Below are 26,877 nucleotides of genomic sequence, written 5' to 3'. Positions count from 1 at the left end.
TGGCATATGAGATATGTTATTATTGCTCGCTAGTTGATTATGTCATTGATATGAGTAAATGTGAATTCTAGGTGTTATCATTCACATGGTCAAGTCATGATCTTTGCTGAATACTTGGTTACTAGTTAAGTTTATATACAACAACAAAACAAAAGAGTTTGTGAATTTTTTTCTTTGTCACTTTTAGTATATCAACTGAATTGCATGAGGACAAGCAATGAGTTAAGCTTGGGGGAGTTGATACGTCTCCATCGTATCTACTTTTCCAAACACTTTTGCTCTTGTTTTGAACTCTAATTTGCATGATTTGAATGAAACTAACCTGGACTAACGTTGTTCTCAGCAGAACTACCATGGTGTTGTTTTCGTGCAGAAATAAAAGTTCTCGGAATCGGACAAAACTTTGCAGAGATTTTTTATTGAACAAATAAAAAATACTGAAATGAAGATCCACCGGAGGGGGCCACCTGTTTTCCACAAGACAACAGGGCGCGCCCTGATGTCTTGTGGGGCCCACAGGCGATGGTCTGACCTAATTCCAAGCCTATAAATTTTGTCTTCCCAAGAAAAAAATAAGAGAAGAATTTTATCGCGTTTTCCGATATGGAGCCACCGCGACCTCCCGTTCTTCATCGGGAAGGCTGATCTGGAGTCCGTGCGGGGCCTCACATAGGGGTATTCTTCGTTGTCGTCATCATCAACCATTCTTCATCAACAATTCCATGATGCTCACCACCAGGAGTGAGTAATTCCTTCATAGGCTTGCTGGACGGTGATGGAGATGGATGAGATTTGTCATGTAATCAAGTCAACTTGTTAGGGTTTGATCCTTAATATCTACTATGTTCTGAGCTTGATATTGCTATCACTTTGCTATGCTTAATGCTTGTAATTAGGGCCCGAGTGCTATGATTACAAATCTGAACCCTTTATGTTTTCATCAATATATTTGAGTTGTTGATCCTATTTGCTAGTTGTACGCACTTGTTATTGTTCTGAAACGTAGACCCCAAGGTGACAATAATTGGGATACTCTCCGGGGATGGTAGGAGTTCATATATTCACCATGTGTTAATGCTTTATTCCGGTTCTCTAGTAAAAGGAGGCCTTAATTACCCATAGATTTCCTTATGGACCCCGCTGTCACGGGAGGGTAGGACAAAATATGTTAGACAAGTTCTTATTATAAGCATGTATGACTATATATTGAATACATGGCCACATTGAATTGATGAATTGGAGATATTGTGTATCATTCTAGGTTGTGATTGTTACATTATGAATGTCATCCATACAAATATTGTTGGGATGTGTAGCATGCAATTTCAAAAAAAAGTCCTACGCTCACGCAAGATCTATTGAGGAGATGCATAGCAACGAGAGGGGGAGAATGTGTCCACGTACCCTCATAGACCAAAAGTAGAAGCGTTAGCTTAACATGGTTGATGTAGTCGAATGTATTCTCAATTCAACCGATCAAGCACCGAACGTACGGCACCTCCAATTTAAGCACACGTCCAGCTCGATGACGTCCCTCGAAGTCTTGATCCAGCAAAGTGTTGAGGGAGATTTTTGTCAGCACAACGACATGGTGACGGTGATGGTGAAGTGATTCATGCAGGGCTTCGCCTAAGCACTACGACAATATGACCGGAGGAGTAAACTGTGGAGGGGGCGCCGCACACAGCTTAGAACAATTGATGTGTGTTAGAGGCGCCCCTGCCCCCGTATATAAAGGAGGGAGAGGGGAGGAGGCCGGCCCTAGGCGCGCCCCAAGTGGGAGGAGTCCCACTTGGGCTCCTAGTAGGATTCGGCCCCCCCTTCCTTTTATCAAAGGGGGAAAGGGGGAAGGAGAGGGAGAAGGAGAAGGAAAGGGGGGCGCCGCCCCCTCCCCGAGTCCAATTCAGACTCCTCCCTTGGGGGGGCACCCCTTGTGGGCTGGCCTGCCTCCCTCCTATGGCCCATATCTTCACCCCGGGGGGTTCTAGTAACCCCCCCCCCCCCGGTACTCCGATATATACCCGATACATTCCGAAACACTTTCGGTGTTCGAATACTATCATACAATATATCAATCTTTACATCTCGACCATTTCGAGACTCCTCGTCATGTCCGTGATCTCATCCGGGACTCCGAACAACATTCGGTCACCAAATCACATAACTCATAATACAAATCATCATCGAACGTTAAGCGTGCAGACCTTACGGGTTCGAGAACTATGTAGACATGACCGAGGCACCTCTCCGGTCAATAACCAATAGCGGAACCTGGATGCTCATATTGGTTCCTACATATTCTACGAAGATCTTTATCGGTCAAACCGTAATGACAACATACGCAATTCCCTTTGTCATTGGTATGTTACTTGCCCGAGATTCGATCGTCGGTATGTTCATACCTAGTTCAATCTCGTTACCGGCAAGTCTCTTTACTCGTTCCACAATGCATCATCCCGCAACTAACTCATTAGTCACATTGCTTGCAAGGCTTATCATGATGTGCATTACCGAGAGGGCCCAGAGATATCTCTCAGATACTCAGAGTGACAAATCCTAATCTCGATCTATGCCAACCCAACAGACACCTTCAGAGATACCTATAGAGCATCTTTATAATCACCCAGTTACGTTGTGATGTTTGATAGCATAGAAGCTATTCCTCCGGTATCCGGGAGTTGCATAATCTCATAGTCAAAGGAATATGTATAAGTCATAAAGAAAGCAATAGCAATAAAACTTAACAATCATTATGGTAAGCTAACGGATGGGTCTTGTCCATCACATCATTCTATAATGATGCGATCCCGTCCATCAAATGACAACTCATGTCTATGGTTAGGAAACTTAACCATCTTTGATTAACGAGCTAGTCTAGTAGAGGCTTACTAGGGACACTGTGTTTTTTCTATGTATCTACACATGTATCAAGTTTCCGGTTAATACAATTCTAGCATGAATAATAAACATTTATCATGATATAAGGAAATATAAATACCAACTTTATTATTGCCTCTAGGGCATATTTCCTTCAAATATCCATCATTAATCCAATGCCTATGCTTTCCTCATACTTTCTTTGCTAAGTTAGTACTGTTGTTGCTGCTCCTACAATCACTACAAAACTGCTACTATTACTTTTATTGTTACTATTGTTATTGTTACTGCTACTATCAAATTATCACACTACTGTGCTACTAAACACTCTGTTGCGGAGAAATTACTTTCCAGGTGTGGTTGAATTGACAACTCAACTTCTGAGACTCATAAATATTTTGGCCCCCTTGTGTTGACTCACTAAATTTGGTTAAATACTACCCTCGAACACTGCTGTGGTCCCCTATACTTGTGGTTCATCATAGCCTGATATTTATGAACTGGATGTCAATTTGAGAACTAACACAAGGTACAAGGGAAACAAAGGGGAAATAAAACAAAAATACTCAAATAGGACAAGATCAACACCAAATACTCCTCAAATCCTAAGTCAATACAAGAGATGCATCTTAGATCAAAGAACAGCAAAGGAGAGTCAAGTAACAATGGTAGTTCTTCCCAATCTCTAGGAGATATGGATGTCTTGAGAGATATTCTTCCCCAAATCTCAAACTAGGAGGTCTTGATCATCTAGGAGGTCTTGATCATTCTCCTAGTTGATCAAGACCTCCTAGAATATCTCTAGGAGGTCTTGATCATCTAGGAGGTCTTGATCAACTAGGAGGTCTTGGTCATCTAGGAGGGTTTATGACTATTTTTAGATAGTGGACTGGAAGTTGATATGGCACGTGTTTAGCAATTTTTTGAGTGGTCACAACAAAGAAGAGGTCATGTGAATCTTTTTTTTGAAACGGAGGCAAAAGATTTGCCCCATTCATTAATTAATGAGAAGGTGTTACGAAGCAATCGTTCAACGAGAACATCAAAGTGGTCATCCGGAAAACAAACAAATCCCGAATTGGTCTGAAGTGAAAGCATCAAGTTCTGTGCCATTTCGAAAAGGGCACTACTATACGAATGACACTTATCGGCTTAAATTTGCATGGCGTTAAGAGACCCTCCTGGCCCAACCCTAGACACTCTAAGATCCTTTTTCAAACCTGCTCTGCTCCCATTTAAGAAAAAAGAATTTCACGTTCAACCAATTTGTTACAACCTAGGATAATAAGCTCATGAGCTTATCGCATCATCCATGGGCAAGTCCAAATAGTAGCAGGCGGCTGGATTAGCCATCGTGCCAGCGATATTCAGCAAAATGTTGTGTGTGAAGTACTTCGGTTTGAAAAAAACATTCCATCCTGGCACTAGGCACTGGAGGCCTCCGCATTTCACCTCAAAGGACGTGTTTGGTTGCCCGGATGAGGCCCAAAAAGGCCCGTGCGGAAGAAAATGGGTTGTCTCGTTATATGTGTTCACTGCTTGGCATGCATAGCATGAAACTTAAAGCACCTTGAGGCCAGGCCCGCTGAGAACCACCAAATAGGCAAATATTTCACAGCCAGGCCTGCGGGATGCATGTGGGCAGCGGCGGCTACACTCAGGAGCCACGCTTGAGATATCGCATTTGTTTCCTGAGGCACCGACAATAATTACCCTCGCCTTCCCTCACCGCTCTCTCTCTCCCCTCTCTCCACTCTCACTCCGGCGGCAGCGATCAGCGGATCAAAGAACAGCAAGGCGACCACCGCCCTCCATCACCAACATCATCTGCAACACTTTGGCAATGGCGGTAAGCCCTATTTCACCTCCTCGCTTATGATTCGCGCTCTAGGGGAATGGGGAATCGGGGTAAATAGCCATAGGATTGATCAAGACTTCTTCATAAGTACTAGGCAATGATGGATTTTAGGGTTCCAGTTGGGATTGAGCATAAGGGGAATGGGGATTCGGGGTTAGTCTTACACAGTAGCAGTAACTCCTAGCTCTGGCGACCCCTCAAGGTACTTGGAGCGGCAGGGGCCCTTGGTGTAGTTATCCTGCGGTTCAGCCATAGCATGAACCGTCTTGTCATCCTCGTCGTCCTCCATATCGATTGGCATAGTACGATGGTCTGGCTCCGACGCCCTGGCCACCACCTCCACCGCTTCTTCTTCCTCCTTCGGCTCCAAAGCGATGACCTCCAGTGCCACCAACGTCTTAGTCTAAAATGTCGTGGCACGCTTGTGTTGAGGAGCTCTGTACCCCCTGTACTTGGCCCATCTTTCCCTCTAAGTAGCATCGACAAAGTTTGCCTGATTCATGGCCTAGTGTAGGATGTCCACTGACGTAGCACCCTTCACTGGGTCAGAAATCATCGTCTACAAATCCCTCTTATCGCCTTCTTTACCACCATGTCTGCCTTCTTGTGCATGCCATCGATGCTAGTGAAGTTCGAGCACACTTCCATGGTGTTCTCGAACTTGATGCGGTCACCGAGCAGCACCCGAGGAAGAAAACCGTCCATCCAATGCCCTAGGGGAAGTGGTTTGGGATAAGGTTCATGGCGATGGAGAAGTGGAAGAAGAGTGAGAATGAGAGACATAGAGGGTTAATTCAGTGCGGTGGTGGGTAAGTAGTGAGTGTTTGGGTGGGTAACTATAGGTGCTTTGGATGATAGGGTTTAACGCCGACCAACATTTAAACTTTGTGCTATTCATAATGCAGATCGAGACGGAGGACAAGTGCAAGGAGGTAGTGTCATTTGTGGAGAAGGGCAGGGAGGTGGTGCCGGCCATGGAGAAGGGCAAGGATATGGGGCCGCCCTTGGAGGAGGTGTTGCCCATGGCCGAGGACGTGGTGCTGGAGGAGCCCCGAGCGGCAAGCACTGGAACTACGGGCACTACCATGAGGAGACAAGGCCAACTCACTTCTGCAAGGTGATCCTTGCCCCGAAGCTGGAGTGTCTGCCTATGCCTCTGGACTTCACGAAGCACTTCCCGACCATGCCTTGGGAGTTTAAGCTGAAGACGAACACCGGCTGCGCATGGAGGGTTACGGTCCGGCTAATGAACGGCAGGGTCACACTTGATCAGGGTTGCCCCCCTTCGTCGTCATTCACTAGATCAGGATCGGGGACATGGTCACCTTCAAATTGTTGACTCCCGACACTCTGAGAGTGATCGTCTTCAAAGACGACGACATTGAAGTGGTGACCAAGTGCGGGAAGCATGACGACACCTTCATCGTGAACGTCTAGGATAGCTCTATTGCGCGTGTTGTTTTGGTTTGGACTATGTTGTATTAGTTGGTTGAAAACTTCTTGATTTAGTTTAAAACTATGTTTATATGCTATCTATTTGTGTGCCTTTGGTTTGTGTTGCATGCAGGGTCGGTCCTGAGATTTCAGGGGCCCGGGGCAAAACTAGGACTATGGGGCCCTTAATATTGACCATCATGTATAAGTTTTTTATAAACATTCATGGCAAAAATTGCATAGTGGATATGGCATAGGGTTTTAAAGATAGAGTTAAAGACTTGCATACCTTTTCTGACTTGCGCGGTTTTTTCTCGATATGCATGGCAGCACGGGGGCTAGCAATGAAGTGTCTCTGGCCAGAAACCAAATCTGCGGCAATGACAGCATCACAGGTAGGCCACATAGGAGATCACAAGGGCGCACTGTCGTAGAAAAGGCAATGTTGTTGCACGGTGACACAAGACAAATAACTAAAACATGGTCGGTTGCTTAACAAATGAACATAAGTTTGCGCATATGTAAATTTGTTCACAAAATACCATGTCAAAGCAACTATTCAGACTTAGTATTCTATTACAAAATAAGATTCAGTACTCAAGGATTTTCTGATGAAATACCTTAAATAGTACCATCATGTCTTTCTCTTTTTGTAGTGAACATGTACCTTGATCCATAGTCACCTAAATCTTTAGAAGAAAATTTTGATCATCTGATAGAACAGATCAAGAAAGCATAACCAGTTTATGTTCAGGCATCTAATAAAATCCAAAATTGTCAATAGGCACAAAACACGGTTCTTCGTTGGGAAATAATATATGAATCCATATATGGTGATTTTCTTGATTTTAATTAGTAAATAGCATGAAAGTTTTTCCTTTTAAACAATTACATGGCAACGAAGTAGTCAAAAGAAAGAACTACTGCAGATTTTAACAAACCTATATTGATTTCGATTTGGATCCACCAAGCAAAACTTGGGGAACAGGTCTGGCGTGTGTGACTTTTGATCCATCGATTGCCGTTTAGGCTGGCTGGGTTTTGGAGAAGACCTAATTACAGATTTGAGGGAACTGGAGAAGAATCGAGGGCTTGCTTTCTGTACGAGAAACCTTGCTGCCAGCGGCTATACGGTATACGCCAGTGCACCGGATCGCTAACCTAGACATCCTTTGCGCTTTGTGGAACTACTTCGGCCAGGTTCAGTACATTGTAGGTAGTACACAGAAAATAGCCTCTGGGGGCCCCTTGGTGTCGGAGGCCCAGGGCGCCCCCCCCCTGCCCCCCTCAGGGCCGGGTCTGGTTGCATGCCTAGTGTGTTGGTACCTCATCACTATAACGCCCACGATGCAGCTATATCTCCCACGTGTCGAAGCATGACTTGGAGGCATAACCACATTGTAAGCAATGTCGCAAGTGAGGTAATCTGTCAAGGGGTTCCCATTATAACCCAACCGTGTAAGGAACGCAAAATCAAGGAACATAACACCGGTATGACGGAAACTAGGGCGGCAAGAGTGGAACAAAACACCAGGCATAAGGCCAAGCCTTCCACCCTTTACCAAGTATATAGATGCATTAATTAAATAAGAGATATTGTGATATCCCAACAAATAACCATGTTCCAAACATGGAACAAGCTCCAATCTTCACGTGCAACTAACAACGCTATAAGAGGGGCTGAGCAAAGCGGTAACATAGCCAAACAATGATTTGCTAGGACAAGGTGGGTTAGAGGTTTGACATGGCAATATGGGAGGCATGCTAAAGCAAGTGGTAGGTATCGCAGCATAGGCATAGCAAAAGAGCGAGCATCTAGCAAGCAAAGATAGAAGTGATTTCGAGGGTATGGTCATCTTGCCTGAGATCCCGCAAGGAAGAAGAACGAGTCCATGAAGAAGACAAACGGACGTAGTCAAACGGATCCTCACAAACGCGACGTTAACAGAACTAACCCGAAGAAGCAACACCGGAAAGAAGCAAACAACATGGTAAACAACCATCACATAGGCATGGCATGATGCACAACCAAGTATGATGCATGTCCGGCTTAAATAAGCATGACATGGCAAAGTGCAACAACCAAAACTACAAATTAAGTGGAGCTCAATATGCAATGGGTTGCATATTGACGGAACACCACATCAATTATTTAGTTCTCTCTCGATTATGTACTCACCAATATTAAATGTTGTTAAGCATGGCAAGAGATGAAGCAAAAGTAAACTACACAATCTAAGCAATTTAAATGGGGCCAGAAACATCAAACAACAATTCCGGTAAATCCCCATACGCATTTAGCAATTTAAAGCAAACAACAATTTAAACACTCTTGATGTTGTTATCATGATGCAGATGACATGAACAAGTTTATGCAATTTTTATTAAAAGTTGACAAGAGCATTATGAAGCATTTGTCACCGTGGTGGAAAGGAAAGGGGTGCCATGGCAACGATAATGAAAACGGTGCCACGGCAGCGTTCCGGTTCCGGTACTTGATTGAGATACCGATGCAAAGGGGAAGTGTGCGGATGCGTGCAAAAGATGGTGGGGCGCTCCCGGATACCGGGTGTCCCATGAATCGACGATAGTGTCAAACGAGGGAACAACTAACGTTCACGGGCGGATTACAACAACCAACATGCATCTCATACAACTCATGCATACGGTCCAAGAGTGGTCGTCTCGGGGTTATACCTTCGAAGCGTGCCTTTTTGGAACGGGTCAAGTTCGTAGCGGAAGTAGGCGTTCTCGCAACTGTAGTGGAAGTAGTCGTTCTCGCACGCTCTAGGGTCGACGGTAGAGGTTCTCGCGATCTCGGCGACGGTAGTGGTACATGTTTATCGTTGCACGAGTTTCCGTAGACGTTCATGTCATCGGTGTCGTGGTACTTGGGGTCTTCCGACTTTCCGGTCCCGTTCTTGCGATGGTAGGCGTTCACGTTCGTTTTGAAGAGGTACTTGATGATTCCAACGTCTTCGGGGCGACGGGAGTGGTACACACAAGGGTAGACGAACTTGGCGCATCCGAAGGGTCACACTTGTCGTTGTGGGAACTTGGTGAAACCCATCTGGAGGTGCAACACGATGGTCTTAATGGATCGTAGTCGAACTTGGCGGTCTGTAAAGTCAATGTAGAAGAACTCGGCGACATTTATGTTGTGTTCACGAAACGGCCAAGATACACAGCAGCACGGGGACGTCGCGGTCAGTCACGCAGAGGCTGGAGATGGTAGAACGGCGAGAGGACGCAGGCGAGGTGGTTGTCCAAGACAGTGGAGCTCCTCAAGCAGAGAAGAAGCCAGTGGTGGGGAAGTTCGGGACAGGGGGTTATCGCTGGGTGTCGGGGCTCGATGGTCCCAGGCGAGGTCGCCGGCAACAGAGCAGTAGCGACCCGAGGTCAACCGCGGGAGGTGGGGCGACGAGCTCGCTCCGGCGATGGCGAGGCACAAGGCATGGGCATGGCCGGATGCTGGTGAACACCGGAGACGGAGGTGCTATGAACTGCAGCGGCGGGCACGGCGGCAAGGAGGTCCTGCAGGGCCGGAGTTCATGGGTGCGAGGTAGGGCAGCGCCCTGCTGGCTCCAGGGGGCACGCACCATGGCAGGTGGGCGTCGGTGGCGTTGGCTCACAGGCCGGAGCTTGCTGGCGGCAGAGGAACGGAGTAGCCGGCGGAAGAGCGTCTCAGACGCTCGAGGTTGAGTTCGCGCGCGAGGGGAGAGGGAGATGGGGATGGCGCGGTCCTGGGAATCGAGAGGAAGATCGAGGAGAGGGAGAGAACTGGATCGGGCATGGGAGGATGAGAGGGAGAGGAGTGGGATCGAGGGAGATGAGGGAGTCGGGCTCCCTGGCGGCGCGAGAGAGAGATTGAGGAGAGCGAGGGAGAGGACGAGGTGAGGTTTTGGTCGGGCCTAGGGTTAGAGAAGCTGGTGGGGCGGCTGGGCCTTGGGCCACTGGTGCGGGTAGCCTAGGTAGGCCGGCGTGAGAGTGGGCCGAGGGAGGCCCAGTTGGGCTCTCTGCTCTCTCTCTCTCTTCATTCTTTTCCTTTTTAACACAAAACCAGAGAAGGAGAAGGAAAAGAAAGAGAAGGTAGGGGCGGAATCTGGGCACGAGGACAATTTTCCCAGACTCATAAAAATATGCATGGTCCGAGAAAATTAGAAGTGACAAGATCGGAAGATATGAATTCAAACTCATTTGAATTTAATCAAATGGTTTGAACTGGGGCTAGGAAAAGGGGTGTCCAAAAATGTTCGGATTTTTTGTGGAGCTCCGAAATATGATGAAAGAAATATATGGCAATGTTGGAGACTAAGAATTATGATAACAACGGCATTGGGATATTGTGTAAGTGTGTTTATGGGTGATTCCGAAAATAGAATATTTAATATAGCTCCGTAATATCAAGAGGATATGTTATAAAGAGAATCACCATGTGAATTTCCTCGGTTTAAGTAGACTGAAAATCCATACGGTTTATTTGAGTTGCAAAATATTTATGAGATGATGGCATGATGACATGATGCAATGCACATGATGCAATGATGAATGCAACGAACCAAACAAATCACCCCACGAAACCCGGAAACCCTGGAAGACATCTGAAACTCCGGTCTTAGGGCGTCACAATCACCTCCATGAGGAGGTTAGTAGACAACATGTGTTGCATGTAACAAACACAATGGCTTGTGTCTCCGCCTAAACAAGCGGGTAACCAAATAGCCTACCTTTCGTTCCGCCCCCGAAAAGTTAGAAAGTATGCAAGCAACCAAACAACATGCAGATGATTGATATTTTTTCTCAGCCAGGTTGAATTGAGACATTCATGCAATGCAGGTAAAATTCTTGCTCACAGTCAAACACTTTCAAAACTGCATGGAATGCATCTGGTAATAATCCAAACAATTTTAAATAAAAAACTGCATGAAACGCGCACACCGAGGAATGGGCAAACTGGGGTTTCGCGCGCGTATAGCAGAGATAGCCGTTTTCTCCTGTGAAAGTTTCTTTCGGGAACCCCTGTGAAAGAATTTGCCGGAGTAGAATTTTGGGCGCATTTGTTTCGCGCAGCTGGTGGCCACGTTCAGGTACGTGAGGAAAACGATTCTAGGTTGGTTCCAGAACAAGAAACTGTGGAGTAACGTGTGACGCCAAACTTGGTTAGCCGGACGTTCCCCGAGTTCAGTGCATCAAGGCTAAGGGCATCTCCAGCCACGTCCCCAGTAAGTCTTTCTCAGGCGATTTTTTCAAGTCGGCGCCAAAAAACGGTCCAGTTGCGCCCTCAGGAGCCCGATTTTCGTCGGTCTGGGTTGAAAACAGCGCCGGCAGACGCAGACCGAACCCGGCGCGCTGGGGGCCTCCGGGGGCGCCGGGGCGAACTGTTTTGGCACGAAATAGCCGCGGGCCCGTCGCGTCAGCGACACGGCGCCTCGTCTTCCCCCAACGGCCTCGGTTCCCGCGGGGAATCAATGCCAAGGCTGCCACCGGTCAGCCTTGCCATTGATTCCTCACGGGCGGCGCGGCACGGGACGGCGCGCCGACGCCTCCCCTCCCTCGCACGCGTACACACGGGCGCGGCGCGGCTATATAGCCGATGGCCTGCACTCGCATGTGCACACACCAACCCCGCCCCTCGCCGCCGCCCAGCTCCTCCCTCTCCCTACCTCTCTCGAGCGCCGCCGCCCAGCCCCTCCCTCTATCTCTCTACCTCTCTCGAGCCCGTCGCCATGGCGGAACGCTACCCCGGAGACGAGGCGGCGGCCAACGGCTTCGGCCGCCGTTCGCTCCGTGAACAGGAGTCCTGGCTCCTGTTCCAGGCGAACATCCCGGCGCCGCCGGACATGCGCCGTTGGCGTAGCCGGCGAGGGCGGCCGCCCCGGCGCAGCACCGACGCGCCGGGCCATGGGCGCCAAGGAGGTTCGGGTCCTCCTCTTCTTCCTCCTCCCGATCTTCATCGCACTCCTCCGGCACTCCGGCCCTGCTCGACGTCAAGGCCGAGCCCGCGGCGGAGACGCCGCTCGGCCGGCGCACTTGCAGCGCCGGCATCGTCATCAACGAGGGCGGCCGGCGCGCCTGCTCGTCGGCTCCTCCTCCGCGCTTCGTCAAGCCAAAGACGGAGCCGGGGCTCGTGCCGGTGAAGACGGAGCCGGGGCTCGCGCCGGTGAAGAAGGAGCCAGCCGTGCCGGTGACGACGGAGCTCGACGACGACGACGTGGCCCTGGAATGGGTGCGCAGGGACTCCATAGCTATGGAGAAGGAGCGCCTGGAGAAGGAGAAGGAGCGCCAGCGCGCCGCCCTGCTTTGCTTCGCAGAGCGTCGACGCGGCCGCGACGAAGGCGGAGTCGTCGCCATCTGCGACAGCGACGATGACGACGACGACGATGCGCCGCCACCAGTCCGCCATGGCGACGTCGGGCAGGGGTCCAGCAGGGGCGCCCGCGTCAAGGAGAAGAAGGCCGACGACGAGGATGGCGGCGACGGCGGCGACGACTTCAGCCTCTTTTTTTAATTAGGTTAATCTAATGAAAATGCGCGAATTTTGCCAAAATTTGCCATGTTTAGCCGAAATTTAACTAGTTTTTATCATAACTTCGCTGAACGGATTTTTTTTATTTTAATACGCGCCTGGGGACGGCCCTGGGGGCCGACGGCTGGAGACCGACTTGTCCCAGGGCCATTTTTTACTCCGGCTCATCACAGTCGGCGCTTTTAGACGGTCCCTGGGGGCCGACGGCTGGAGATGCCTTAAGCTGGTGTACGTGATCACGACGCCAAGCTCTGTGCCTGGGTGCATGCATATCCAACCTGCCCGTGGACAAGAAATAATAACTCGACGTACTCCTACGACCGAAGTGTGAATCTATCTGAGACCTTAATTAATTTCATTTTACTCCCTGTGACGTCTGATCGACCCTCCGATATCTCCGGGCAATAAATGGGCGGGCACGGCGCCTCCGACGATCCACTCCGTCTGCCTTTCGTTTTCGTCACGCGCCCGCGGCGAGCGTCGCCGCGGTCCGCGCCGCACGGACCGCAACCGCGGCAAGTTCGCGTGATGAACGGACGATAGAGCGCTCGGCTCACCAGAAAAGCCGGAGACGCTGGGCGGCCGACACCTGTGACGCCGGTGACCGCTGCCGTCCGTTCGCTGCTTGCTTTCCAGCGCGCTGCCATCGGGAGCTCGTGACCGAAGCCCTGCCAGCCGGGTCTATGGGGGTTGACAAGCTGCATCGGTCGCTGGGTTGACAAGCTGTGCGGTGGGCGAGGAGACGCGTGCCTGCGCGCCCGTGAGCCCGTGCAGTGGTCAACTTCGACGCCACACGTGCGGCTAGGCGATTTCTTCGGTGGTGAAACTTGGTAGCCGAGCGTACGCGATCGCAATGCACCGAACGCACGTAATTACGACGCCAAGCTTAAGCTACCCGGCTGTGCACATGACAGGTTCTTCACGCCATTGATTCCGGCCGTTTCACTGTTTGCTTTTCTCTCCCTCTCTCCCTCTCTATCCACCGAAGCTAGGCGATGCCTCCGCCCTCCGATGTTCGCGGGTAATTAATGGGCGAGCACGACGGCCAAGCTGAAGCGAGACCCGTCACGCTCCGCTCCAGCGCGGAAGAAAAGCAACCCAAAGGGACCGATTTTGCACGCGAAACCCGACGTTTCCAGCTCTCGCCGCGCGGACCAAAGCGGCCGCGGCCGCGGCCGTCCGAACTCGCGCACGTCTCTCTCTCTCTCTCTCTCAAAGTCTCAAGCGTGCGCGCGCGGCGCGCGAGGCCGCGGCGCGCGTGCGTGTGGGTGAGCGAGGTAGCGGTCCACCAAAAAGCAGGAGGCGGTGCGCGTTGGTGACCGCGAGCGAGCGAGGCGCGGCCTGGTGCGGGTGCTACTGGGGGAGAGGAGAGGCAATGCCAACCCAAGCCAACCCAACCCAACCCGCCGTCCGCTGGGCCTACGGTCTCGCGCGCGGAAGACAGGCGCTGCCTGGAGGGCGGTGCGACCGGCACGACGGTGTGTGTGCTGTGTAGTCGAGTTCGTTCGACCGACGAGGTCACGCGTACGTGGTGCGAGACGCTAATTCTCAGCTCTCGCGGCTGCGGGCACGGACCGCGACCGCACATGGTGCCGGTGCCTGCGCGCGCGCGCGTCCGAGATCAAGCAGCCCACCAGAAAAGCGGACACCTGTGCGCGTCGGCACGGGCGGCCGTTGCTGCCCTGCCCGGTGAAGCTGCTATCCGTAGCCGGCCTGGCCGTTCTGCGTGTGTATGACCAACCGATAGCTTGCAACTCTGTTATTTTTATTTATTTAACACAGTAAAAAACAGTCGCTCATACACACGCATATACATTCATCCCTATGACCGCACACGCGCACATCTTATTCCTATGAGCATTTTCGAGAGACTGAACTAACACGTTATATTGAAATTGATGAAGTCGCCACAGACGCATTCCTAGTCGACGTGAACGCCTCCTACCCACTAAACGCTCATCGACAGAAGGACTGAAATAAATCCAAAAAAATGCGAGCACATGTATCAAATCTAAGACTTAAACTTTGATGGACTGGGAATACCAATGTCCTCCTAACCATCCAACCACATATTGGTTCACGAAACACTCTTGCATTTGCATCATCATGATGCACATAACAATTAGTGCATTTTTAAGATAGCATGGAATTCAGAAATTGTGTTTTTTCAGCGAACAATCCAATTTTTAGAAATAATGTAGTATGAATTTGTATTATCCAGAGCCGACTACCAGAATCGTGCCGTTTAGCCACCCATTTTAAGATCTTAGAAGAACTCCTCCACACTCTGAAACCCTAATCCTTCAATTCCTTGAAAGTTTCGGTTTGAAAGAGGAGAAAACCCTAGCCAAGATCCAGGCCCCCTCACTTTTGACCAATCACTTCTGCTATTTTAGCAAGTTACAAGTTTTCCCATTTGATTCTATTATTCTTAGAGGTTGTAGACTCCTATGCGGTAGGAGTCACCGGTGAAGATCCAAGTTTGTGGATTTCCACGGAGTTTGTGAATACTTGAAGGTCGCCTCAACGTCTACCACAAGTAACTGAGCTTTTCACCTTTGTGGTGAAGGCTCAAGGGTAAGAAGTTGAGCCTTGGTGCGCAAATTTGCTAGGGTACGCATCTACCTTGTCGAGCCCAACCGCAAGATTGCCTCATCACGATCCACAAATTCGTTTGATTCTCTGCAATGCCTTTAATTTTTAGTTTCTGAAACTTGGTGAATTATCATTTGTCTGTACCAAGTTTTAGCAGGTGAAAATTAGTGGAGCTTAAAAATCTCAATGAAAAATATTCAAAAGTAGTCCTATTTCAAATCCCTTGTCACAAGGAACCCGAATATGCAAACAAAACGTAAATTAGACTTTTGATTCAAAGGATATAATAGATTCTGATTTGAAAGTCCAACAAAAAACCATGAGCTATGGGGTGACTGCTCCCACACTTGTGTGCCACAAATCGCCTCCCAGGTTTGGCGGCGCCGAGAAACCTTTGTGATCTCTCACCTCCATACTATGACTAACTAAACTACTAGGAAGTGAACATCGGGATATATGTTTATCTTTGCATGCCTAGGTTGTTTCTATACCCAAGCTATACCACTTATGCTTTTACTTTCATCCCTTGACATTTGCATCTTTCATATAGGTTGTGCTAACTTTTTACATTTATGCCATCCTTTACTATCCATAGAGCCTTAATTGTTCTGGTGCGGATGCGATCCCTGAGTCCGGGCCTTGGTGTGGAATCAGAGGACGAGGTTGAAGTGATGAGCCTCCTGTGCTAGTGCTTGCATAACCCATTTTGGCTTGGCCGACGAGCTTGTTGTATTCTTCCTGAAGGTCGGATTTCTTCAGAACAGAGAGGCGGGTGTTGTGAGCGCTCCGACACGAGCGGTGATGGTGTTACGACATAGGGGTGCCTCATCATATCAGAAGTCGGTCTAAGTAGGCCGACTCAGAGGCCTCTGGGTCAGTTTTTGCCCTGAGACGTCGTACCGGCTGATGGACTCTATGAAGAGAAGGACTCGGAAGACTTGAAGTATACGACAAGGAAGTTGGCATCTAGGGGGACTCTCCCCTAGGATCCTGTAACCCTAGGGCCCAGTATCCTTGTTGCCTTGATCATCTTTGTAACCCCTATACACAATCAATACAATCGAACATGAATTAGAGTTTTACCTCCTTCGTGAGAGCCTGGGTAAACCCTCCTTTTGTTTTTCATCCGATCTTCTCATCTAGCCAGAGTACCTAGCGAGGTAGCTGCGAAATAACTCTGAAGTTGGTGACAGATGGACTGGTCACGGAACACCCTCAGGGAGGCTTGCCGGTTCACCGTTGCTTGAATTGAAATGCGGTGGCAGATCCCAAGGCGAAGAATGAAGTTTCTTTTTCTCAAAGATCGCACCATTTCTGTATAGCTAGATGATAAAAAACCATGCCACACAACCAAACTAAAAGAACAAAATGATTTATCAATTCCCCTTAGCCATTTTCAAAAATATCTGAAGTATTACATGGTGGGGTGATTTTTTTTGGCGAAATATGCAAGGGTGATGTTAAGGGCTACATATTTCTCAAAAATATGTGCAACATTACATGGTCCAAGGTGATGTTAAATGTACAGCTCACCCATTTGCACCATACACCAATCCAAGAAGAAATATTGAATGTTTATACAAGCAACAATGACTGTCACACTGCACATACGTTTGCCCAAGTTTAATCGAATGTTCCTTAAAAATTTACCCAAATTTAATCAAATGTTCCTTAAAAAGAAGGGTCGCCGGCAATCTGCACTGGGGCTCAAAAGAGCCCGGAGATGGACAATAAAGATCATGAAAAATAGAAAAATCTGACTTTTTCTTTGGCGTGCAAGATGCTCTTGTGCGTGATGTTCATGTAAAATTTGGTGAAGTTTGAACATCCAACAAGCTCGTGGCAAAAAAAACAAATTCTAGGTGTTTGAGAAACATTTAAAAAAACACTGTTCGGAGCCGATTTTGTCTTTTTGCCACGAGCTCCTCCAATGTTTCAAACGCCGTATAATTTTGTCGGACATCATGTATTTGAAAATCTTGGATGATAAAAAAATGGATTTAAAAAACTTTCTAATTTTTTTTAATTTTACTATTTGCCAGGTGCAAATGAGCCCAGGCACCGTTTTAAATTATTGAAAAAGAATACTTTTATCTTAAAGGGTAATTCAAGACACCACAATTTTTTAGATCTAAACCTGAATCGCGTATCCATTAAACCGAATACGTCGAGTGCACCAAAAAATATAGATCCAATTTAAGCAAGTCTTAGTGTATGTTAGCTACACATAGGCAATGTATATGAGTAAATGCAAAATAGTTGGCATATCCAACTAAAATTTGACGACCGGGTAGTGCCTGTGCAACGTCAGGCAAAAAGGAACGGATGTAGTAAATCCCGGCCAACATATGCAAGCTTCAATTATGTAGCTTTTGTTCTTCTTGATATTCGTTCTGGGTATTTGGAACATGATTCTGCGGCAGGAGGTAACACCGTCACTAGCCGCGGCCGCATCTAATCTCGCAGGGAGATCGATGACCTCCCAGAACGCATCATGGCCTGTTAGTCCCATGCATACAAGAAAGATGTCTATCATTCTTCATCCAAAAAGAGAGACAGGGGTGTCCTGGCGCCGCGCGTGCCAGCCACTGCCCGTAAATATTCTCCACAAATCGATATATCTCACGTACGCCGGTGAATATATGGTATGTCTCGGATCGATGCGAGCACAAAAGAATCGAATTGATTCACAGGTTTCTACGCAAACTGCATGGCAAGGCCATCTTCAGTGCCGACCTTAAACCGCCCATATATATTCAGATCATATTGTGTCATTCAATGTGAGTCTATATCGGCCTGCCGACTGGTCCAAACACATTTCTCCTTCGCAAAACGGACACAAATTTGGGAGGCTTCGTCGGAGTCCGGTCAGCAGACATGTAGAACTCCTACACCACCGGGCCACCCGAAAACCCCTCTCGCTTCCATTTTTTTCAATCCGGCCCTGCGATCCTTATTTTGCATCGGCACCCTCCATCTCTGATGTCGCCGTTGTACCTATCCGGCAGGCACACAGTCATTGCCGGACCTCCGCAACCAGCACCGACGCACCCGCTCGCATTTTACGGCGGCGGCGTCCACCCAGGACACTTCCTAGGCAGGGACACTCTGCCCCCCTTCGACGTCGTCCATGACGGTCACCACGCCCGGTAGGTGTTCAACTAAATGCCATTAAGCTTATTTTCGAATGTCATGTCATTTTTATAAAGTACGGAGGATGGCGGGATACTCTACCATGGAGGATGAGTTGTTGTGCAACGCGTGGTTGGACATATCCGTGGGTTTCATAGGCAGGAGCATAAGGGATGCCTTCTAGCATCAAGTGCATGAATCGTTTCATGCGCGAAAGCACATTACGCCCTACGATATGCACATCATTCATGATCACAATGTGAGGTTGTTATCCTATTAATGGTACGATCCAGACCATTGTCACCAAGTTTTGTGACTCGATTGATATGCTGGAGGCAAGGTGACCATTGCGCACGACAAATGAGGAGATTGTAAGGCCATGCTTGGATCCAAGGGACTATTTTTAGTCTGACTAAAACTAGTCTTTTTTTAGAGCCTAAAGTTCCAATCACCCCTGACTAAAGAGAGGCTAGAACTAGTCTTGAGACTAAAATTTTTTAGTCAAGGGAACCCTACTAAAATGTGGATTAGTCCTCTCTCTCCTCATTTAACTCCTCTTCTTTAACACATGCGAGTTCAGGATTGGAGGGTTTGGAGGATAATAAATGCTCATTAACTCATTTTAGTCTATTTAGTATTTGTATCCAAGCATGGGTGAGACTACCAAGTTTTAGTCCCACTACTTTTAGTCATGAGACTAAAACGTATCCAAGCACCCTCTAAGTTTTGCTTCTTCTTGATCAAATTGTCGATTGATTGATTCATTCATTCAGTGTTGCTCTACACATTGTGTAGCCCGCGCGCGCTGCCGTGATGTATCACAAAATGGAGGGACGGCCATTTATGCACATGCATTGTTGTATGAAGCTGAAGAGACAGTATGTGTGGGCGACAGAATTCGTTAATCTCATTGAATTTGAACTATTGATATACTAGACTTGTTTGCGTGCTATGTATGGATGATTTGTGCTATTTTCTATCCAAACTATGATGAAATCCTCTATGTTTACATGAATTTTGTCCGGTTAATTGAAATCCAGTTTGAAATGCCAGAGCAGATTTACGGGTCGGAGATGCGCTGACACAAGTCAGGGGAGGCCATGAAACTTCGCGGTAAAATTTGAGTATATGTTGGATGGACATTGTCTTTTCTTTTTAGTTTTTGCCGGTGGACATTGTCAGTTTACTGGTTTTTTTGAAGTATACTCGTCGCAGCTGGAGATTTAAAGATGTGTGTGTCCACGTTAGGATCAAAGAAAATCATCTTTAGAAAATTGGTAGGATCAAATAAAAAAGCAAAATTTTCTCAATAATTAAATAAATAAGCACAACTTTTTATTTCAATGATATTGATTTCATGATCCATCTAACGATATTGATTTCGTATTATAAATGGTAATGTTACTTCTGTATGTTGGTCAAATATTACGAAGTTTGACTCAAACAAAACTTATATGCAAAAATAAAAATGAAAATGAAGGAGTAATTGTCTTCATCCTTTTTTACAAAAAGACAACTCCAATATAAAAGTTTATCGTACGTACAAAGCACCTCAAACATAATATAAATTATATATCATGATTATTGGAGTAACTGTAATTTTCATGTTTGTATGACTTGATATTAATTCAGGGAAAATAATTGTCTCCAAGAGAAGGGATCAAATGGAAATGAGGTGCTCCTATGACCTTTTCATTTTCTCTTTAATATGTAGCACTAGCTGTGTGGCTGCGACTATCTTTTGTGTCGTAAAAGAAGCAAAACTTTATTGCAATTATTCTCCTTACACTCCATATCGATTTGGCGATCTGATCCATGCTTATCCGAGCAGGGTCTGAAGGCATAATCTATGACGCACAACTTCTATAGGACCCATGCATGTAAACTTTTCAATTTCTATATAGCTGTACCCTTTGCTCAATGCGTTTGTATTTTTCTTTTTTTGAGACCAATGCGTTGGTTTTTGATTGTAAGATAATCACCCCAAAACAAACAAACCCTGTAAGGCTGTAACCCACTCGTGCAACACGTTGGAGCACGCTGTATTTTTTTTTTGCACGTGGGAGTACACCATATGTGTGTGTATTCCATCCAAACTGCAATGACCTCACTGGCCTCGATATTTAGCGAGCTGATATTTATTATATTAAAAAAATTACACGCTGTTCATGCCAAACAAGCGCCGAAACGTGCAAATGCCGGGCCTACGAAAATAGGAACGCCGTAACGACATTCCAAGAAAACTGTTCGGTGCCAAACCAGCACCCTATACACGTTTTTGCTTGCTGGCCGTTGTAGAACGCGCCACATTCTGTTACATGAGGAGAAGGCTGGTCATAGTGGGAGTAACATAGGTAGTAACATAGATGCCACATAAGCAAAATTGGTGATGTGGCAAGTAGTTAATGCGGAGAGAGGCAAATAGAGTAACATAATATGTTACCATCACATAGCGGTTTCCAATGCATAATGAGTCTACAAAGTAATAAATGAAGGCAACTATGTTACCACACCTATGACACTACCCACTATGAAGGTAGTAACATAGACTAGTAACATATGTATGTTACTAATCTAAGTTACTCTCCACTATGACCAGCCGAAGAAGAAAAAATGCACCACACGATGGACGCCTAGCTAGGAAACGCTATTTCGAGCAAAATGATACTAGTCGTAGTAGTAACTACTTTTTTTTTGCGGAAAGTCGTAATAACTACTTTGTGCTAGCTACTCCCTCCGTTTCTAAGTATTTGTCTTTTTAGATATTCTAAATGGATTACCACATACGGATGTATATGGATATATTTTAGACTGTAGATTCACTTATTTTTCTCCGTATATAGTTATTTGTTGAAATCTCTAGAAAGATAAATATTTAGAAATGGAGGGAGTAATAAACTGCTCGATTTAGTGACTTTTGTATATATTATTTAATTTAATGAAAATACCGTAGAACTATTGATCTGCTGTCACGGTTAAAAAAAGGTAAACTGCTCGATAGAGTTTAGTTTGAGACCCAAGTGGTTGACGACATTGAAGAAAAAAGAGTTTGATAGTTTTTTATATACTCATAGCCGCCTGTGGTGGCTGCTACCGCTGCGAACTGCTTTTTTCTTTCTGCGGGCAAAACTGTTCTTCAAACGTACTATACTTGTTAGTCCGCTACGTGTATCGATAGACCAAATGAAATGAAGAGTCTAATATTACTCCCTTCGTTCATTTTTGTAAGTTATTTCAGACAATTTGAAACGGACTGTTTTACACATTGTCTGAAATGTTTTTAAGGTCTTATAAAAATAAATGGAGGAAGTACGCCATCTTGTAAAATAATTGTTTTCCTTTGTGTATAACAAAAAAAATATTTGGAGATGATGTGTCGAAGTCTCGAAGGTGTCATTTTCCAAATGCCGCCGGAGAGGCAGAAGGGATGAACCGAAAGAAAGGAAAACTACTAGAGAGGACGACGACCAACCCGTGAAGTTAAAATGGGTAAATTTTAAAGAAAATCAAAGCTGCTAGCCTGTGAAAACTCCAGTGCCAAAGATTACTAGTACACGCGACGGGAACTCGGGGCGGGTCGCGCCGTTGGCGTGGGCGGGCCGCAGCCTGGCTCGAACTCGAACAGCCCGGACGCAAGCGGCGGGGGTATAAATAGCCCGCCCACGCCCCACCATTCCTTCCACCGCAAATCAACCGCCCCGACCCGATTAACCCTACCTTCCGCTCGATTCCACTCCCCTTCCCTCCTCTTCTCCCCCCCGCCCGCTCCTCGGGTTAGGAGCCAGCAGCGGAGCACCGAGACAGCAATGGCGGCCGCGCTGAGGAGGGCCGTCGCGCAGCGCTTCGCGGCGGCGCCGCAGCAGGCCTACGGGACGCCCCGCCGCTTCATGCAGGAGCGCCCCGCCTTCCGCCCCGCCGTGCCCCCGGACGTGGGATTCATGCCCCTCGCCGACCGGATCCGCGACCACCTCGGCGTCTCCTTCCCGCGCATCAACCTCGACGGCCTCGTACCCCCCGCCCCGGCCCGGCCCCAGCCACCACCAACGAGGGAGGCCGCCGCGGTCGTGGGCAGCCTCACGGTGGAGGAGGCGCGGAAGGTGCTGCGCGCCACGCAGATGGAGGCGGCGCGCGCGCGGGTGCGGGCCTCCCGCGAGGGCACCGTGCCCTACGCGGAGTACCTGCGCCTCTGCTGCGACGCCGCGGGCGCCGACGACGGGCCCTCCGTCGCGCGCGCGCTCGACGAGTCCGGATCCGTCATCGTGCTCGGCAGGACTGTCTTCCTCAGGCCCGAAATGGTACGGCCCTCCCCTCCTCCCCCTCCCCGCCTCCCATTTCGCCGCTTCAAATCAAATCAATGACCTGTATAAATGTTGCTTGATCCCTCCCAACCTTTTTGGTCTAGTTTTGCCTTGCAGTTAGCGTCTTTTACAGACAAAAAAAAGACACGCTGTTGGTTCCTCTGTTCTGCTCTCTTCTCATGTTCTACTGTTCATTTTAATCCGGGTGACCGGGTACGGATTTCACAAGGCTAGAGATCTGACGAGATTTTTCGCGTGTTTTGCATGTTTCTCCCAACAGGAAATGAACCAAAGAAACGGCGGTGTTCTAAAACAATAGAGCAGTTGTGACACCAAAAGTTTGGGGGATTTTACTTGCCCCCCGTCCGTTCCGTTCCGTTCCAAGATGGGAGTTTCCTTTCTTCTCTCAAAACCAGAAGGAAAACAACAAATCTAATTCCTACCCCTCGATCTAAATCTGAGGAGGGAAGAAACTAAACGACAGTTTTGCTAAATTACAAAAAAAAGAAAAATCTCCGATGAATGAACATGAGGAGAACCTAGCTGCCGTTGGGCACCCAGAAAAGAACATTCATGATTATTCTCTATATTCAGATTGGTTGGCATCTAGTTACCATGCTGATGATAATGGCTCCGTTATTTTGGGAATTGGAAGTGGGCCATCATCCCTACTAGTATTGTTTTTGAGCACATGTTTTCAACTTCATCATTTCCATTTGTAGTCATATAGATGTTCATACTGCAGTACATCGGTTTTTCTACTCTAGAGTTTAAAGGACACATTAGTGAAGCATCATTCCACTTGCTGTTATCTGATCTACAATTAGATGGCAGTGATAAGAAATTGATAGTATGAATCTGCTGTTTGAATTGCATGGTAGAAGATTCAAATCACAGTGCAATCATGTCAGTGGTGGTGGTGGGTTGATTTACCTTTGAGCATGTTATGCATCACAACGATTTAGTTGGTTACATAGTGGAAGATGTAGAACTACTACCGTTTGCATAAGAAGTAGTGCCTGTTGTGGCCATGAGATCAGCCCTTTTTAGCAATTGCGACACCAGAATGGCCCATCATGTGGCGTCCTTGTCACTGGTTCGGTTCGTTTGTTAGGGTGAAAGCTATTTACTTCCATCTTTTGTATTTTGTTTAGAGAATTCAATCCGTTACCTGCATCTTAAAACAGTGTATAGAATTGATCTTGTTACTACTATTTGTTTTCATGAGATATGAAGTACTAAAAAAATGCTGTTGTTATTTCCTGCTGAATAAATAAGCTGCATCCCTTCCCATTTGAAAAATAGGAGACTAACACAAGGCTAACAAGTCAATGACAAATCTACTCTTATCTTGGTGACCTTCCCACCCAAAAATAAGTTCTGGGTGGACCTAAACAAAGTTTAGGAACATCATCACATGCCATCTGGTTCTGATTAGGTCATAGCGCTCACAGGCAAGATAAGTGGTACGATTAATTGTTTGTTTTTGCTAGGTCCCTCCGTGGTCACCATAACTTGACACTACCCCTTGCAAGTTGTGGCTGTTGGCGGCGACAAAACTATTTGTGGAAAAGCTTTTGCATGATTTAGTCTTGTAGCTGTATCTGCTGTTATAGCCTGGCAACTTTGTCATGCAACTCTTCAACATGGGTGTTAAGGCGTGCAGTCAATATGTTTAATACCCAATACTAACTTAACAAAAAAGAACATTTTCTTTTGACTGGTATTTGAATCTATGTGGAGGATAGCAGAAAAACATTTTGCACTTGTTTTGAAAATCCAAGCATGTACAGTTTGAGCTAAATGTTTCTGTCCTTCCAGCATTGCTCTTTCTTTGATGGATCTCCCTTGAAAAGAAGAGCAGCCAAGTAAAATTTGGAAATGTTTTTGTCCTTTTTGTTCAAATTTCAGGTTGTGAAAGCAATTGAGAAGGCAATACCCATTCCGCGAGGGCTATCTGTTGCTGAGAATCACCCCGCAAGGGAGGAGCTGAAGGCCATGGAGGCCCAGAAGGTAGACATCGACCGCATGGCGACGCGCCAGGTGCGGCGGGAGCTGTGGGGAGGGCTGGCTGCCCTAGCCCTCCAAACGGCCGGCTTCATGAGGCTCACATTCTGGGAGCTCTCCTGGGACGTCATGGAGCCCATCTGCTTCTTTGTGACGTCCACGTACTTCATGGCCGGCTACGCCTTCTTCCTCCGGACCAAGAGGGAGCCGTCGTTCGAGGGCTTCTTCCAGAGCCGTTTTGCGGTGAAGCAGAAGCGTCTGATGAAAGCCCGGGATTTTGATGTCCGCCGGTACAGCGAGCTCCGGCGAGCCTGTGGCCTCCCGGCCCTACATCCTCAGAGCCCCTGCGCGTCGTCGCAGGAGAGCCACCACCATTGTCTTTCTCACTGCCATTGTGATTGATGTGTTGCTTGGAATTTTTTATGCCCATTTGATGTGGCTGCTGCTGCTGCTTCATGTACCGTTGTGGAATGTGGATGCGAAGCATACTCATTGACGAGATCAGATTCAGATTGTTCGTTGTGAAATGCCTGTGTCCTGATGGATGGATGCATGTGAGCTGTGACTGTGAGGGTAGTAGACGAGAGAAGTCAGCGTGTACATACCGGCTGTAAACAATCTTTGGGAAGAAAAATGGAAAGGAAAAAAAATTGATCACAAACCAAGGAACTGTCATCCAGCTCCTGTGGCTCAACTTGTCCAAAATGCATGCTGGCAAGGGATCTTCAGCGATTATTCTCTTCAAGTAGGCAGGGTCATAATCCATGATAATATCTTTTATTTCTCATGGTTTGGTCTAGGCTTATTCTTTAGGAAAAATCAATGTGATCTTGAAGAATCAAGAGCATCAGAAAGGGCATCTTTCAACGGCTACGCCGCGGAAGGCACCAGGGCCGTCAGCATTTAAGATTTTTGTTATGGCCTGGTCTGTTTTTGGACTATGTCATGTCATGATGCAGATGCAGCCATCCCCACAAGTCTGGTGGGGTTTCTTTCATTTGATGCCTTCTGCTCGTGACCGTCCATTGCTATCTCCACCCACCCGGCTCTAGTTTTTAACTCGTCCCAGCAAACTAGTGGCTGGCACGGCAGCGGCACCACACAGGACCAGGGTACAGCGAACCAGCACGTACGACTGGTCCTTCCGTGGTTAACTCGCCATGCACATGCAGATGCAGGAACTAGTGGATGGCACGGCACCGCGCAGCCGGAAGCGAATTTTACACGCACAGCTGTACCAGTGGCGATTTTTTGTCGAAAAGGACCGGCTTACCAACGCAATTGACAAAAAAGACCACATGCGGATGAATTTGACAAAAAAAACCACCCACGTTGTGGCGGCAGGCGCGCCAGCCGACGCGTGGCACCTGCCGCCACGCCGGCAGGCGGCAGCCAGCCGATAACAGCCAGCACCGTGTAAGAACGGAACGGCGGGACGTAGGTGGGCCCTGCCGCCTTAGGGCGTGGCGGCAGGCCTGCATGGCCGCTGCTAGTGCTGCGAATGATGCATGCATCCATCACTGGCCAAACTTTGTCCAGCTAGGCATAGGCTAGCCAGAAATGCAACAAGAGAAACTACACTAGAGACCACATCACACAGCAAGTACGTACACGTGCGCCTCATTGCGTACACAAATAGGCTTTGCTTCCCGTCGTGACAAACGAGCTCAGTGTCCTTTGTGCACCTAGTGTACTATAAGCAAGCTGTACGTGTGGGTTTATATGGGTCGCGCAGCGCAGTACCAGCAGCGGCCATGCAGGCCTGCCGCCACGCCCTAAGGCGGCAGGGCCCATCTGCTTCCCGTCGTTCCGTTCTGAAGCGGCGCTGGTTGTTATCGGCTGGCTGCCGCCTACCACCGTGGCGGCAGGGGCGGCAGGTGCCACGCGTCGGCTGGCGCGCCTGCCGCCACAGCGTGGGTGGTCTTTTTTGTCAAATTCATCCGCACGTGGTCTTTTTTATCAATTACGTTCGCAAATCGGTCCTTTTCGACAAAAAATCTACCAGTGGCAGCATGGACCCGTCAACGAAAGGAAAAAAAAACTGCACCTGTAGCAATCTAGCAGTGCCGCGTTCGCGAACGAACAATCATAAAGCTGATGGCCAGCTTTCCAGCTTCCAGGAAAGGAACAGCGAACGAACGAACGAACGA

At 47.8% G+C, this 26,877-nt stretch overlaps 1 protein-coding gene across 1 annotated transcript; it reads left to right on the top strand.

The window, feature by feature from the left end:
* Positions 1-22,090: 22,090 nt before the first annotated feature.
* Positions 22,091-25,388, top strand: LOC119270425 (calcium uniporter protein 3, mitochondrial-like). The gene is made up of 2 exons (XM_037552429.1): positions 22,091-22,717; positions 24,632-25,388. The coding sequence occupies exons 1-2, from the start codon at positions 22,229-22,231 to the stop codon at positions 25,127-25,129; spliced, it is 987 nt and encodes a 328-aa protein (XP_037408326.1). The 5' UTR covers positions 22,091-22,228; the 3' UTR covers positions 25,130-25,388.
* Positions 25,389-26,877: the final 1,489 nt, after the last annotated feature.

Source organism: Triticum dicoccoides, chromosome 1A (genome assembly GCF_002162155.2).
Source record: "Triticum dicoccoides isolate Atlit2015 ecotype Zavitan chromosome 1A, WEW_v2.0, whole genome shotgun sequence".
In the NCBI taxonomy this organism is placed as follows: domain Eukaryota; kingdom Viridiplantae; phylum Streptophyta; class Magnoliopsida; order Poales; family Poaceae; genus Triticum; species Triticum dicoccoides.
This window is presented reverse-complemented; position numbering and strand designations above follow the sequence as displayed.

Bases quoted from the DNA above. Each gene is read 5' to 3' on its own strand.
- LOC119270425 (XM_037552429.1), top strand. From the start codon at position 22,229: ATGGCGGCCGCGCTGAGGAGGGCCGTCGCGCAGCGCTTCGCGGCGGCG. The intron at 22,718-24,631 runs GTACGGCCCTCC...TTCAAATTTCAG, and splicing joins TCTTCCTCAGGCCCGAAATG to GTTGTGAAAGCAATTGAGAA.